Source organism: Neodiprion virginianus, chromosome 3 (genome assembly GCF_021901495.1).
Source record: "Neodiprion virginianus isolate iyNeoVirg1 chromosome 3, iyNeoVirg1.1, whole genome shotgun sequence".
Lineage (NCBI taxonomy): Eukaryota > Metazoa > Arthropoda > Insecta > Hymenoptera > Diprionidae > Neodiprion > Neodiprion virginianus.
This window is the reverse complement of record NC_060879.1, coordinates 17,531,645-17,546,121: the sequence shown is the minus strand read 5'-3', so window position 1 is coordinate 17,546,121 and position 14,477 is coordinate 17,531,645. Positions and strand designations below refer to the sequence as shown.

General features: G+C 37.7%; 1 protein-coding gene and 1 long non-coding RNA gene across 5 annotated transcripts; both read left to right on the top strand.

Annotated features, from left to right (window-relative positions):
- Positions 1-5,311: 5,311 nt before the first annotated feature.
- On the top strand, positions 5,312-10,241 carry LOC124301470 (barrier-to-autointegration factor-like). Of its 4 annotated transcripts, none has more exons than XM_046756569.1 (3): positions 5,312-5,853; positions 9,622-9,755; positions 9,918-10,241. In XM_046756569.1, exons 2-3 carry the CDS (start codon positions 9,630-9,632, stop codon positions 10,062-10,064), a joined length of 273 nt encoding a protein of 90 aa, XP_046612525.1. In that variant the 5' UTR covers positions 5,312-5,853; positions 9,622-9,629; the 3' UTR covers positions 10,065-10,241. The 4 variants fall into 4 exon arrangements, with proteins under 4 accessions (XP_046612525.1, XP_046612522.1, XP_046612524.1 ...); XM_046756566.1 differs by having other exon boundaries at positions 5,349-5,853; positions 9,617-9,755; XM_046756568.1 differs by lacking the exon at positions 5,312-5,853 and adding an exon at positions 8,787-9,300 and having other exon boundaries at positions 9,617-9,755.
- A 3,421-nt stretch (positions 10,242-13,662) lies between these two features.
- Positions 13,663-14,448, top strand: LOC124301477 (uncharacterized). Its single transcript, XR_006907493.1, has 2 exons — positions 13,663-13,718; positions 14,343-14,448. It is a non-coding gene; the product is annotated as an uncharacterized LOC124301477 (long non-coding RNA).
- The last annotated feature ends 29 nt before the right edge of the window (positions 14,449-14,477 follow it).

Here is a 14,477-nt window from a genome sequence, read left to right as displayed (position 1 = left end):
AAGTTTGCACAATCTCCATGGCTCGAACCTTACATCACGCTCAACACGGACATGCGCAACCGGTCTAGGAATGAATTTGAGAAAAACTTTTACAAACTCATGAGTAACGCGGTGTTCGGGAAGACTATGGAGAATGTGCGAAATCATAAAGATGTAAAATCGGTCACAAAATGGGAGGGAAGAGGTGATGCGAGAACGCTTATTGCCAGGGCAAACTTTCACAACTGCACCGTATTTGGCGCTGATATGGTCATCATTGAAATGAATCGTGTCAAAGTTCACTTCGCTAAACCTATTTACGTCGGTGCATCGATTCTAGATCTGTCAAAAATCATTCTTTACGATTTCCACTATAATTATGTGAAATCCAACTTTTCGAACAGCGAGGTCAAATTGTTGTATACCGACACAGACAGCCTTATTTATCAATTAAACGTATCGAACATCTACGATATCATCAAACGTGATGTGGATACAATGTTTGATACCTCTGACTATCCGCCCGACAATGTGTATGGCATTCCGCTTGAAAACGAGAAACGACTAGGGCTGATGAAGGATGAAAATAATGGTAAGATTATGACAGAGTTTGTGGGACTGCGAGCGAAGCTGTACACATTTACTACGATGGGCGGGGATGGGGAAAAAGTGAGTAAGCGCGCCAAGGGTGTAAAAATTCTTCGATAAATAGCATCACGTTTGATGATTATAAGCGCTGTCTGATGGCTTACCAAGAGTTGACCCTCCCCCAGTGTTTGATACGAAGTAAGAAACATGAAGTAAGCACGATCGTACAAAAAAAATTGGCTCTCAGTTGGCAGGATGACAAGCGGCAATTGATACCTGGACAGACCGACACCCTACCTTGGAGGTTTGTCCCAGCCCCCCAATAGCTATAGGATAAAACTGTAGACGTAGAATTATTGTGAATATTTACGTTTGACGCCTCGGGCGATCCTCCATCATGCGGAAGCGATATTGACTGGATTTGAAAATGTGAATTCATATACTTAACATTTATTTATTTATTTATTTATTTATTTATTTATTTATTTATTTATTTATTTATTTATTCATTTATTTATTTATTTATTATCAATATATTGAGAAATTATTCATTTTTATTCGTTTACCACGAGAAAAGTTTTCAGAAAACGAAAAAAAGTTTTCAGAAAATGAAAAAAAGTTTTCCAAAAAATAAAATGTGTAATAATCGTATGGAAAAATTGCAGATTATTATTATTATTGTTATTATTGTTTTCATGGTATCGGGTATGGCACATGTGCATGCGAAGGAGATAAGTGTGGAAATATTTGTATATTCAAATCTTTTATTGTAATTCGGAAAATACATACAAATTATGTTACATGTCTGTTTTATTTATCCAGCTATTGTGCGAGCTATCAAAACCCAACCACTTCACATGGACCTGATTCCCCCGTTTGCGTAATACTTTCTCCACAAGATAACCGTCGGGGTATTTTACTTTGTCGAGCTCCTCCTCGTAGAAGCCCCCCTCGATGGGATGATCTTGATAATCGGTAAGTTTGTACGTCGGTGGATTGGTATTTTTCACCTCACTCACAGTGAATATTTCAGTCGTCCAATTGGAAGGTAATTTAAAATTATTCAAAAAATTCAATAATTAATAATTTTTATTTATTTAATAAAATAAAGTAATAAAATGACTTTCGTATTTATTACGCGCCGGATTGATTGAACAGATTTGGCAACAGCGCGTTTCATTATATCCATTACGGAAACGTGCATGAGTGTGTAAGTGAGACATTGTTTTTAATTTATTTACTAATATGAACAATTGTTGTTATATTTCTAACATTATGTCATGTTCTGTATTTTCTCTCTCTGTAACTATGCTTCTATCCTTTTCTTTTTTCTCAGCCGTTGACGCGGCGTTGCCAAATCTTTACTCAAGTAAATAGCCGTCGATAACAGAGTTAAAAAAATAAAATTCAACTTTAAATATTTTCAAAATTATATCGGTAATGTAATGTTTTTAGATTTTTCTTATATTTTACAATAGTTCAAGTTTCTTGTGTATAGTTTTTTATTCGTTAAAGTCGGGAGATTCATATTGGAAAAAATAAAAATAGTCTCGACAAAAGTTTGTCCGCCATAAGAGCCCATGTATAAGGAGAGAAAAAATGTGATTTTTGAAATTTAATATCTAAATAACTAAACGGTGAATCATTTTCAAATTTTAGGATATGATAAATTACATATTTATTTACATGTATACTTAATTTCTAAGCTCAAAGTTGGAAATTATTTTTTACATAAGATTCGGTCGAACCTCCTTGAGCTAAATTGTTTCGTACGTCATATATACATATATGTATATACCCAACGTGAGGCTCGTATACGTATGTTCCTTACGTAGTCGATATATATACGAGACATAAACATTAAGTGAATTCCAAAGCTCTTGGTCATACGTCTGACTGACGTATATTTGACACGAATAGCTTGTACGATATCGACGTGTTTGTTTCACGTTCTTTATACGTATTTGTACCATATACGTAATTGGTGAATAATTGAAGGGCTCTTGCAACGTAACACATGTACACGATATATCTAGGAGACGTCGCGTAAGACCTCCTTCAGCAAGCGTCTCTTATACATACTTCATACATCACAGTTATGTTATCAGAATCGTTCAACAGCAAAACTCAGCTATAGCATAACCATACGTAAGTCATACGTGCAGCAATCGGTATCAGCTGCAACGAAACTTTTACAATTGGCATACGTATTTTTCACGTCAACTAAGAAGCCGTGTAATCATGTGAATCATGGTCCCCGGTTTAAATGTTGCGGTAAGCCAACCGTGTCACTGGATGATCTCCTTCAAGAAATCCCCAATGATAGTCAACCTGGACAGTAAACTGAAGCAGCTTATTAGCTTATTTATTAATCGTACGAGTTGGTGTCAACGACGGAATCACGAGCAGCACGTGACGGCACATCTAGCAATAATCTTCGACACACAAAATTTTCCATTTATAAAATTTTTTCTCATTGTTTTATGAGAGAACAAATTGTAGAAACAAAAGTCAGACCACCGTGCATTTGAAACCGTTATTATGTTATCTTTTACTGCGATAATAACCGCTTCCCGTTAAACAGGAAGGTGACGTTGTCGCGTGAACAGGAATAAAACTGTAGTTCACGTATATAATGATTCGAATTCAAGGATCACTTATGGAATAATGATCTCAATTTAAATACTAGAAGGAATTAACGAAGTATTATATTTGAGTAGTTGAAGTGAGGTTCCCAAATACTCGTTATCGCACAAATACCTGATAATTGTTATTATTTTTGAAAAACGAGAAGACGGCGGTATTCGTCGGTCTTACTCAAGAAAGAGATACGTGGTATCGTACATCTGTTTGAGATAATTTATTACCATGACTGACAACGCGGCGGACGATTATTACCATATATTAGTGTATCAAATATTATCGAGTAATTCTAATCATACGCGCAAGTTATAATTAACCCTTTCGGCCCGATCGGTGACTATAGTCACCCAACGCCCGACGCTCGCTCTGTACGAGCGGTGACCATGGTAACCCAACATTATGTTATAATTTTTTAAGCATTTTTTTTTATAGTAGGGGAGCCCAAGAGGGGATTTTAGGTGTTATTCAAGCGCGACAGAACAATATAAGGGAGGAAGCCTTGCACCCTGTTATGAACAACCACCATATATGAACCCTTAACATGCAAGGGTGCGTCTAGGGTAGCCAATCAGATTAGTAAAAAAAAAATCGATCCTCAAATTAATTCGAGCTCGTCAGATTAATAGAAGGTAAGTTAATTACATGGAAAAAAGCGTCAATTTCAATATTCCGACGATTCGATCATGATATAAGAGAATAAGCGAATAATTAGTTTGCAAAACAAAAACGTCACCTGGAAGTATTCGAGCGCGGTTATTTTTTTTTTTTTAATTTGAAGGAAATCATGTAAAAATTACGGATATAATATAATCTGACTGTTTCTACAACGTAAAAAAGCTTAAATTATTGATAAAGTGAGGTACGTGCAAGTGCTGAGAACTATGTATTTCCCACTCCGCGCCTCTCTCCCCTTCTCGCTCTTTCTCTATTTCTCACTCTCTCGCACCGTCCCCCCACTACTTTCTGCGGCCATGATGCCATCTCAGCTGATGGCTAGTCGTACATTTAACATGTATTCCCTACCCGTAGTCAGAGTAGTAGAGTGAGCATTTTATTTAATAACAGCCATATTTTTCTTAGGATTGTTTTCAAAAACTGAGAATTATTAATTGAGGATATAACAAGTAATTTTTTTCAAAAAAAAAAAAAAAACATAAACAAGCAGTATTTATTTTTTTGTAAATAATTTGTAAAGTTGGTGACTTGCGATGATTCACGTGAGTGGAAGTAAGTGAGCGATAGTCGGTAAAGAAAGACAGCACTAGTGAGTGAGAAAGAAACCAATAGCCATTGACTATTGGTGTCCTTCACATGTCACGGTACTACCTTAAGCTGTCAGAACAATGAAATTCCTCCACATAATTATCAGATTATAGGTTAGCACAACAAGGACATCGAGCTGAACTGTCTGCATATAAATCTGATGAGCTTGAGTATTTCAAGGTCACTATTTTTTTTTTTACATCTTCAAAAATCGGCCGTGAGTTCTGACTGCATCCAAATCGTCAGTCTTTTGAATAGGATACCTTTTAGAGGTCACTCAACATTCCCCCTGAATATCCGATGAGCTTGAATAATTTTTTTTCTTTTCTCATTTTCTACCCCTTCGTGCTGCCACCCCCGGCTTGTAAGCCGGCAGATTAATACTTCTCTGTTACCGGAAGCACATAGGGCGTATACGATATTAATGTCTGACGCACTCGACTATTTCTTTATAATAAATTGTTTTTACATTTTTGAAAATCAGTACCTACTTCCCCCGGCAGCAAAAGGTCATATATCGTACGAACTTTTTTTCTTTTTAGTATCTAATCTTTATGATCCAATAGGTTCTCGCAGCGCTCGAGTGACTTACCATTTAGCCTCTTTTGCTCCCCTACTATTACGAACGACTGCACTCGCTCTGCGTAAGATAGCGTGGTATTGTGCGTCTGACGGGCGCTTGCGGTTGCTCCGCAAGTATGGACGCTTGCCGCGACTGCTCGGCCAGCGGGCCCGGCGCGACGTAGAGTGCGTCCGTACCGAAAGGGTTAAAACGATATTCATTCCAGTGTAATTTCCTAGTGCGTTAAATGCCAGAACATCAAATTATTCCGCAAATCTATAAAGTTGAATAATGTAAATTCTCTACATTGTACTTCACGACGATCTGTTATCGTTCTCTTTGTTATCTTTCTTTCTCGCGTTTGTGGTGAAAACCCACGAGTTTGCGTCATTGGAAAAAACGCGGCGCCTCGCAAAGACTTCCGTTTCATTACCGGATGAAATCTGGGCGAGTCCTACCGCAGGAAAGAGAGGGGGGGTGTACTTATCGCAATAATGTATTCGTCCGAACGTAGCCTTCTCCTTCATTCGCTCTCATTGTCAGACTTGTTCTCGTGACGGCTACAACTTCTCGTTTTCATGCTGAGCAAGATACTTGATTGAGTTTGATTGAATTTGCAAAAATCTATGTATCGGAATTATTAATTGAACGACGTTTTTCGCGTATAAGAAGTATCATCGCCACGGGATTTTTTTTTTTTTCTTGAGAACGCACGTGACAACGGATCGCCGATCGAACAGATTGACAGTTTACTGGACTCGCTGAACCGAGTGGCGTTCATTTCTAAGCGTACGACAGAGGCAGGGGAATTTGACGTGGTATGTATTTCTGCTAATTCTGTTTTTCAGGCGCATATGAAGCGGGCTGTTTGTAATTTCACAGCGACGATTGAAGAGCTTTATGCGTATTTATCGTCTCGCATTAAAACTGTGATCGATTCTGTTCGCATTAATTGGAGTAACATACGTTTCACTTTTTTGAGATTCCAGTCTGACTAGCCTATCCGGGTTTCACATAGCATAGTATATTATGTAACAGGAGAATAAAGGCGGATGATATTCCCGCGGGCAGAAATCACCCCAACGAATAATCGAATTTCATTCCTGAGTTATGTACGTAGGACTTCATTTCCGACTCAACCCTGGCCACATTATTGACTTCAAAAGAAAAGAAACGAAAATCTAACAAACGAATTCAAGTTGAAACGGGTTATTACTCTATTATAAGAAATATTCCGTTAAACGAAAAGACAAACTTATTTCCAAAAATACCAGGATCAGACTAAAAACAAAATTTATTGTAGAACGCAATTTCTAGAAGTACCATCAGTTTGCTTGCTTTCTTTAAAGTTTATCACAATTTTGAATCGTTTATTTCCACTAAGAAAGGGGTTTACATATCTATTTTTTATTTTGGGGAGACTGGGGCTGGAAGTTACACTCTTTACAAAAAATGAAATTTCGCACAATGTATAAATACGAATTCATCCCCAATTGATGCGGCTTTAGGTTTACTATCAAATATTAATTCTGCGACAGAACTAATTGGATATCGAAAATCGTTCTTAAGATATGCATTTTTTTTAAACTTTAACAGACTGTCAAATCTTACCCCGGTCTGGGGCAAGAAGATACGACCCTGGGGTAAATTGTTTCATATTTTTTTTTTTTCTGTGGCTTAAGAGGAAGTTGACCCTGTTCCTTACAACAATGGTCTCTTATGATTAGTCGATTATGTTAACCGTTCAGAAAATATTCACCGTCAAACTTATGCAATAATTATTTGTTTCGATGTACCCAAACATGGTTGGGACTAAGAAAAAAACGAGAATAAAAGATTAGAACATTTTCATGTTCATAGAAACTGAAATTTGTACAATTTCCCCGAAACTCATGAATTGAATTGAAATTGTTTGAATTATTAACAAAAGACTGTTAAAAATAGTGTGCATTGAAGTTTGACGGTGAATATCTTCTGAACAGTGAACTCATACAAAAAAAATTGCAAGAGACCTTTCTTGTAGAGAATTCAATTTCCTATGAAAATATGAGTTGCGCGTATTATAATGACGTTTTGTTGAAGAGTTATAAAATTCATAAAAAAAAAAGACATCTACCTCAAAATGATCAAACTTTTACCTTCGATAACTTCTGAACAGTGAGGTGTGCAAAAAAATTTCAAGAAACCTTTTTTGTAGAGAATTCAATTTCTTACGAAAATATGATACGTCGTTTTATTTTTATAAATAGTAGATACCGAGATATGTATTTTTCTTCCTCGCCATAAGAAAAAAATAGAAAACTGCGAGGCGGAGGACCTTCCTATTAAAATTAAGAGCTCATACTTGGAGAGAATGTTTTTGAGGTCTCTACCAACCAAGTTTTCGGAGTACCAAGTGAAAAAAAAAATAGTCGATTTTTTTGGCCCACCCTAGTATGCGTGTATGATTACCCCAGAATTACGTCAAGTTTATTTCTAAGAACAAAACGCGCGTATTTTAGTGGCGTAATAGGTACGCGCCGTATTTACTTCGTATGGAAAGTTCTGCCAGATACCTTGTAATTTTACCTTGGATACTTAGGTAGTCACAATGAGTGATGAGAATATTCCTTATGATCGACAAAGTGTAAACACTCATGCTAATTGCCGAATATCGATTTCGATCATTTAACCTGAACACGTAACAAATTGATGACATATTTCAGCGACTAATGCAAACCGGGCTAGTACCACACGTCACAATGCATTCTAGTTTATATTTTCGTATGTATACAAAAACTTGAGAATGTCATTATACTGCTATCATGAACAGCAATATCGGCTCTTGACAGTACCTTCTTAGATTAAAGCCCTGCGATTGTTCGTACTCAAGTGATTGAATCTCGAAGTCGGAGAGGATGCGACATCAATCATATAAATAATTCGATTCACCTAATTTTTTCCTGAAATTTGCCAAAATCTTTACGCCGAGTCGTTTCTCCTTCTTCAAAGACAGGTTCCCTCTCTTCTTAGCCATCGCGGGAATAAATACTGATTCGAAATAATAAAAAACACTGTAGAAAAACACAAGCAAAAATAAAAGCGCGGAACACTATCCACGTGCCGAGCGACGAGGATTCGAAGGAGGGGAATTGTAGCGGGGGGTGTTGAGTCTACTCTCCTCGCCTGTAATTCGCATGGTCGCCCGCCAACGCAGTCGTGGCGCTAGCAGCCGCCCGCCTTTTGCGCGAAAGATTTGCTGTTTTATGCTTCGTGGTTTTCCTTCTCATTTCCTCATTTTTGAAGATAAATAGGTTCTTAGCGAGTCAATTTCAAGATAAAGAAAAGATCTGTGTCGCCTCTTTCGCCGAATTTCGAGAAAAAATTCACTGTTCGCTGTGTCTCACTTCAAAGATAACGTACTTTCAAGTACGTTTTTCGCAAATCTGAAAGCGAAATCGAAAATTCGGCAAGAGAGGCGGTACAGATCTATCCTTTATCTTCAAAATGACCTCCCAAGAGCCCAATTATCTTCAAAAATGAGGAAATGAGAAGGAAAATCGTGATTCCCTGTTTGCGCGCGCTCTTCAAGGCGTAGGCAACGCCCTTAATATCGCAAAAGAATCAGGTACGGAAGTATAAAGAAACTGTTCGAGTAATTCACATTTCTGGTTATATGTTTTTAATTATTGATACAAAAATAAAGAAAATAATATTTTCTCCAAATTCCCAGCAACTCCTTCGTGTAATTGAAAAATGCACAATCTTTATTGTTGGTTTGAAATATTCTTGAACGTAAGAATGTCAATAATTTGGTTAAATCCTGTCTGGTCCTTGAGAAAAGGAACAAAATGAACAAAATCTTGGTCATTTTACGACCATAAAATATAAACCACAAAAATGTACTCCGTGAAATCTTTGTATACGGTTGTAAATTCAAAGTACGGTCCATTTTCACATTGGGTACGACCTATGGCCACCAGAGGGTTGGTAACGCAGCCACAGCAGCGGCGTGGCTTATGGTCAGGGTGGTGGCTTGGGCTCAGCTTGGCTAAGTAACTTGGTAGTTGAAGGTCGATTAATGCGGGTCAGTAATTTTGTTGGTGTATCAATACTAATCAGTTGAGAAAAAAGAACAAAAAATAATCAAATTTGGAGGAGAACCTATTTATCAGTGATTGACAAAGTTTGTCTCAGTTTAGCCGAAGAAAGCGGACCTAGAAAATTTTTAATCAAACGTTCCAGTGCTGAATAGCTACATATAAATCACACTACACGCTCAGGATGTATGTAAATTAATATCATATAGTGTTTCCCGCAACAATATTAAACCTGATATTTTGATATTATTACTCTTTGAATCGTATTTGAAACACCGCATTGCGCCCGTGCGACACTTCTTGATCAGTTTCTGTTGGTCTCTGAATGATTCTGAGGATTTCGTATTTTTACAAAGTAGTCTTGATTATAGACTTCTGAAATTATTTACGAAGTGAATTGACATGTTTATCTTGACTACAAAATTTGTGAATCCCAGTTGTGAAAATATTGGTTACATGTTACAATACTAGCCACCTGTTGATTGAAATTATTATGTTAAAGCACAGCTAGCAACATGTCCAGCACATCGCAAAAGCACAGAAACTTCGCAGCTGAACCAATGAGAGAAAAGCCGGTGACTGAACTTGCTGGTGTCGGTGAAGATTTAGGCAAAAGAATGGAGGCGGCTGGTTATGATAAGGTTTGTGCAACAATTGTAATCCGTAATTGTCACGTGTTTGGTTAACTACACGTGGTTACATTTACCGTACATATAGCCTCGAAATTGTTACTGAAGAAGACATCACTTTATACATCGTCGTAACAAATTTTCAACTTCTAATTTGTATGAAATTTCGCACAGGCTTATCTTATTCTCGGCCGATATTTGGTTCTGAGGAAGGATAAAGAGTTGTTTCAAGAATGGATGAAAGATACATGCAACGCAAATGAAGAACAGTCTCGAGATTGCTACCAGTGCCTTTTTGATTGGTGTAAACAGTTCTTGTAAATCTTAGGCAAAATGAGTGACATTTTTTTACTTCTGTAAACGATTGAATTTGGTTTTTTTTTTGTTTTTTTTTTTTAACAAAATGATCTTTCATATAACTATAACTTAAAAGCATGTTCTACCAAATTCAATTGTACATAATCCTTACCTGTACTGAAGATGAATACAAATTTTAACGAAATTTTATATGCTTCCAGTCATCCTTCTTATGGTCTACAACGCAAAGTAACCAGTAGCATATGATCTTTATACGTATTTGTACCATATACGTAATTGGTGAATAATTGAAGGGCTCTTGCAACGTAACACATGTACACGATATATCTAGGAGACGTCGCGTAAGACCTCCTTCAGCAAGCGTCTCTTATACATACTTCATACATCACAGTTATGTTATCAGAATCGTTCAACAGCAAAACTCAGCTATAGCATAACCATACGTAAGTCATACGTGCAGCAATCGGTATCAGCTGCAACGAAACTTTTACAATTGGCATACGTATTTTTCACGTCAACTAAGAAGCCGTGTAATCATGTGAATCATGGTCCCCGGTTTAAATGTTGCGGTAAGCCAACCGTGTCACTGGATGATCTCCTTCAAGAAATCCCCAATGATAGTCAACCTGGACAGTAAACTGAAGCAGCTTATTAGCTTATTTATTAATCGTACGAGTTGGTGTCAACGACGGAATCACGAGCAGCACGTGACGGCACATCTAGCAATAATCTTCGACACACAAAATTTTCCATTTATAAAATTTTTTCTCATTGTTTTATGAGAGAACAAATTGTAGAAACAAAAGTCAGACCACCGTGCATTTGAAACCGTTATTATGTTATCTTTTACTGCGATAATAACCGCTTCCCGTTAAACAGGAAGGTGACGTTGTCGCGTGAACAGGAATAAAACTGTAGTTCACGTATATAATGATTCGAATTCAAGGATCACTTATGGAATAATGATCTCAATTTAAATACTAGAAGGAATTAACGAAGTATTATATTTGAGTAGTTGAAGTGAGGTTCCCAAATACTCGTTATCGCACAAATACCTGATAATTGTTATTATTTTTGAAAAACGAGAAGACGGCGGTATTCGTCGGTCTTACTCAAGAAAGAGATACGTGGTATCGTACATCTGTTTGAGATAATTTATTACCATGACTGACAACGCGGCGGACGATTATTACCATATATTAGTGTATCAAATATTATCGAGTAATTCTAATCATACGCGCAAGTTATAATTAACCCTTTCGGCCCGATCGGTGACTATAGTCACCCAACGCCCGACGCTCGCTCTGTACGAGCGGTGACCATGGTAACCCAACATTATGTTATAATTTTTTAAGCATTTTTTTTTATAGTAGGGGAGCCCAAGAGGGGATTTTAGGTGTTATTCAAGCGCGACAGAACAATATAAGGGAGGAAACCTTGCACCCTGTTATGAACAACCACCATATATGAACCCTTAACATGCAAGGGTGCGTCTAGGGTAGCCAATCAGATTAGTAAAAAAAAAATCGATCCTCAAATTAATTCGAGCTCGTCAGATTAATAGAAGGTAAGTTAATTACATGGAAAAAAGCGTCAATTTCAATATTCCGACGATTCGATCATGATATAAGAGAATAAGCGAATAATTAGTTTGCAAAACAAAAACGTCACCTGGAAGTATTCGAGCGCGGTTATTTTTTTTTTTTTAATTTGAAGGAAATCATGTAAAAATTACGGATATAATATAATCTGACTGTTTCTACAACGTAAAAAAGCTTAAATTATTGATAAAGTGAGGTACGTGCAAGTGCTGAGAACTATGTATTTCCCACTCCGCGCCTCTCTCCCCTTCTCGCTCTTTCTCTATTTCTCACTCTCTCGCACCGTCCCCCCACTACTTTCTGCGGCCATGATGCCATCTCAGCTGATGGCTAGTCGTACATTTAACATGTATTCCCTACCCGTAGTCAGAGTAGTAGAGTGAGCATTTTATTTAATAACAGCCATATTTTTCTTAGGATTGTTTTCAAAAACTGAGAATCATTAATTGAGGATATAACAAGTAATTTTTTTCAAAAAAAAAAAAAAAACATAAACAAGCAGTATTTATTTTTTTGTAAATAATTTGTAAAGTTGGTGACTTGCGATGATTCACGTGAGTGGAAGTAAGTGAGCGATAGTCGGTAAAGAAAGACAGCACTAGTGAGTGAGAAAGAAACCAATAGCCATTGACTATTGGTGTCCTTCACATGTCACGGTACTACCTTAAGCTGTCAGAACAATGAAATTCCTCCACATAATTATCAGATTATAGGTTAGCACAACAAGGACATCGAGCTGAACTGTCTGCATATAAATCTGATGAGCTTGAGTATTTCAAGGTCACTATTTTTTTTTTTACATCTTCAAAAATCGGCCGTGAGTTCTGACTGCATCCAAATCGTCAGTCTTTTGAATAGGATACCTTTTAGAGGTCACTCAACATTCCCCCTGAATATCCGATGAGCTTGAATAATTTTTTTTCTTTTCTCATTTTCTACCCCTTCGTGCTGCCACCCCCGGCTTGTAAGCCGGCAGATTAATACTTCTCTGTTACCGGAAGCACATAGGGCGTATACGATATTAATGTCTGACGCACTCGACTATTTCTTTATAATAAATTGTTTTTACATTTTTGAAAATCAGTACCTACTTCCCCCGGCAGTAAAAGAGCATATATCGTATGAACTTTCTTTCTTTTTAGTATCTAATCTTTATGATTCAATAGGTTCTCGCAGCGCTAAAGTGACTCACCATTTAGCCTCTTGGGCTCCCCTACTATTACGGCGGTATTGAGGATCTCGATCATGCTCCACCCAGAATCGCGTTGTTCAAAATCCTAAACCTTCACAAGTAGATCGGCCCTTGCGTGTGTAAACCAACCGTTGATATCGCTCAAGGGGAGGATCGCGATGTTGGCAGTGTTGAAGCTTTTAACTTCTTCCGCAATCCGCTCGTGCTTTATGTTTTCAAATTTGCACGATAATGAGAGGTTATCCTTCAGATTACCCTCCTTGCGCAGTACCAGCCTCAATCGCTCAACGATGATCCGTTGCGCGTCGTCGAAAAAGGCGTCCAAATTCTTATGCCCGAGATTCGTTACAACTCCGGTTCGGATCCGGTTGGCGAAAGCACTTTCAACTTCGTCCCACTGCACGCTCGCAGGGCTGCCGATGTTAGCACCCATCACCACGGCGCACAGTGGTCCAAAAGCCCGAATTCCTGGTCAAAACTAATAACTCAAATATTTCTCAGTGAAAATTGCTAGTATTACTATACCTGTAGTTTTTTGGCTTGCTGGTTTCGAAAATGAATGCAAAAATGCGAAATTCAAAATGGCGGCCCCGAAATGGCGGATATTTTTTACAAAAAATGCTACGAATTTTTAGAAATTCGTAGTGCGAATGTTTTTTGGGTCGCTGATACCGAAAAAAAAACGAAAATGCAAAATTCAAAATGGCGGACGTAGAATGGCGGATGTTTTTCGCGGAAAATGATACCAATTCGCTGAAATTCATACTAGTAATGTTTTTGGGGTCGCCGATTCCGAAAACGAATGTAAAAATACGAAATTGAAAATGGTGGACCGAAAATGGCGGGAATATTTCGTGAAAAATGGTACAACTTTGTTAAAAGTGATATTTTGTAAATTAATTTCTTTAATTCATACAGTCTTTTTTCTTATCAAACAAAATAACATAATTTTTAAAGATACATACTAATCGCTATCTGAATTCTCATCATCGACGTCGTTTCGATGAATGACGTTGTCCGCGTCGCCCCGCTACACTAATCCCACGAGGCGGGCCACGAGGCTCCGACCGAGTCGACAAAACACTGCTTCGAAGAATGCGTATTTTTGACCAATGGAGCAAAAACGAGCAGGCGATGCCAACGGTTTCACATTCTCTATACTTTTTCACACTAGGAATCGTTGAGATCTCCGCAGGATCTCCGGGGATCATAACTAATTCTCTACAGATAGTAATGCAATTCAATGAAATAGATTATTTTGCAGCACTCGTATTGCATCATTAATATCATCGCCATAAATTCCGAAACTTGGTTCATTCACAAAATTTATTTAATTCACTTACCTTGAGGAATAATATCCATTTTGGTTGACTCGATTTTGATGAAAATTGAAAAAACTACAGCCTCATTTTTCGCGCGCTCGAAAGCGCGCACACACCACAGTCCCGCGCGAGTCTATATGAACATCTGACCTTTTGGATTTCAAAGCTCTAATGCTATCTATTGACAAATATGTGAAGCTTTACCTCGGATGATAACTTTCGGTTTTGGGGGTTTTGGCCAAGAATTCGGGCTTTCGGACCACTGTGCGGCGTGCTGCTGCTGCCGCTGCTGCTGTCGCTG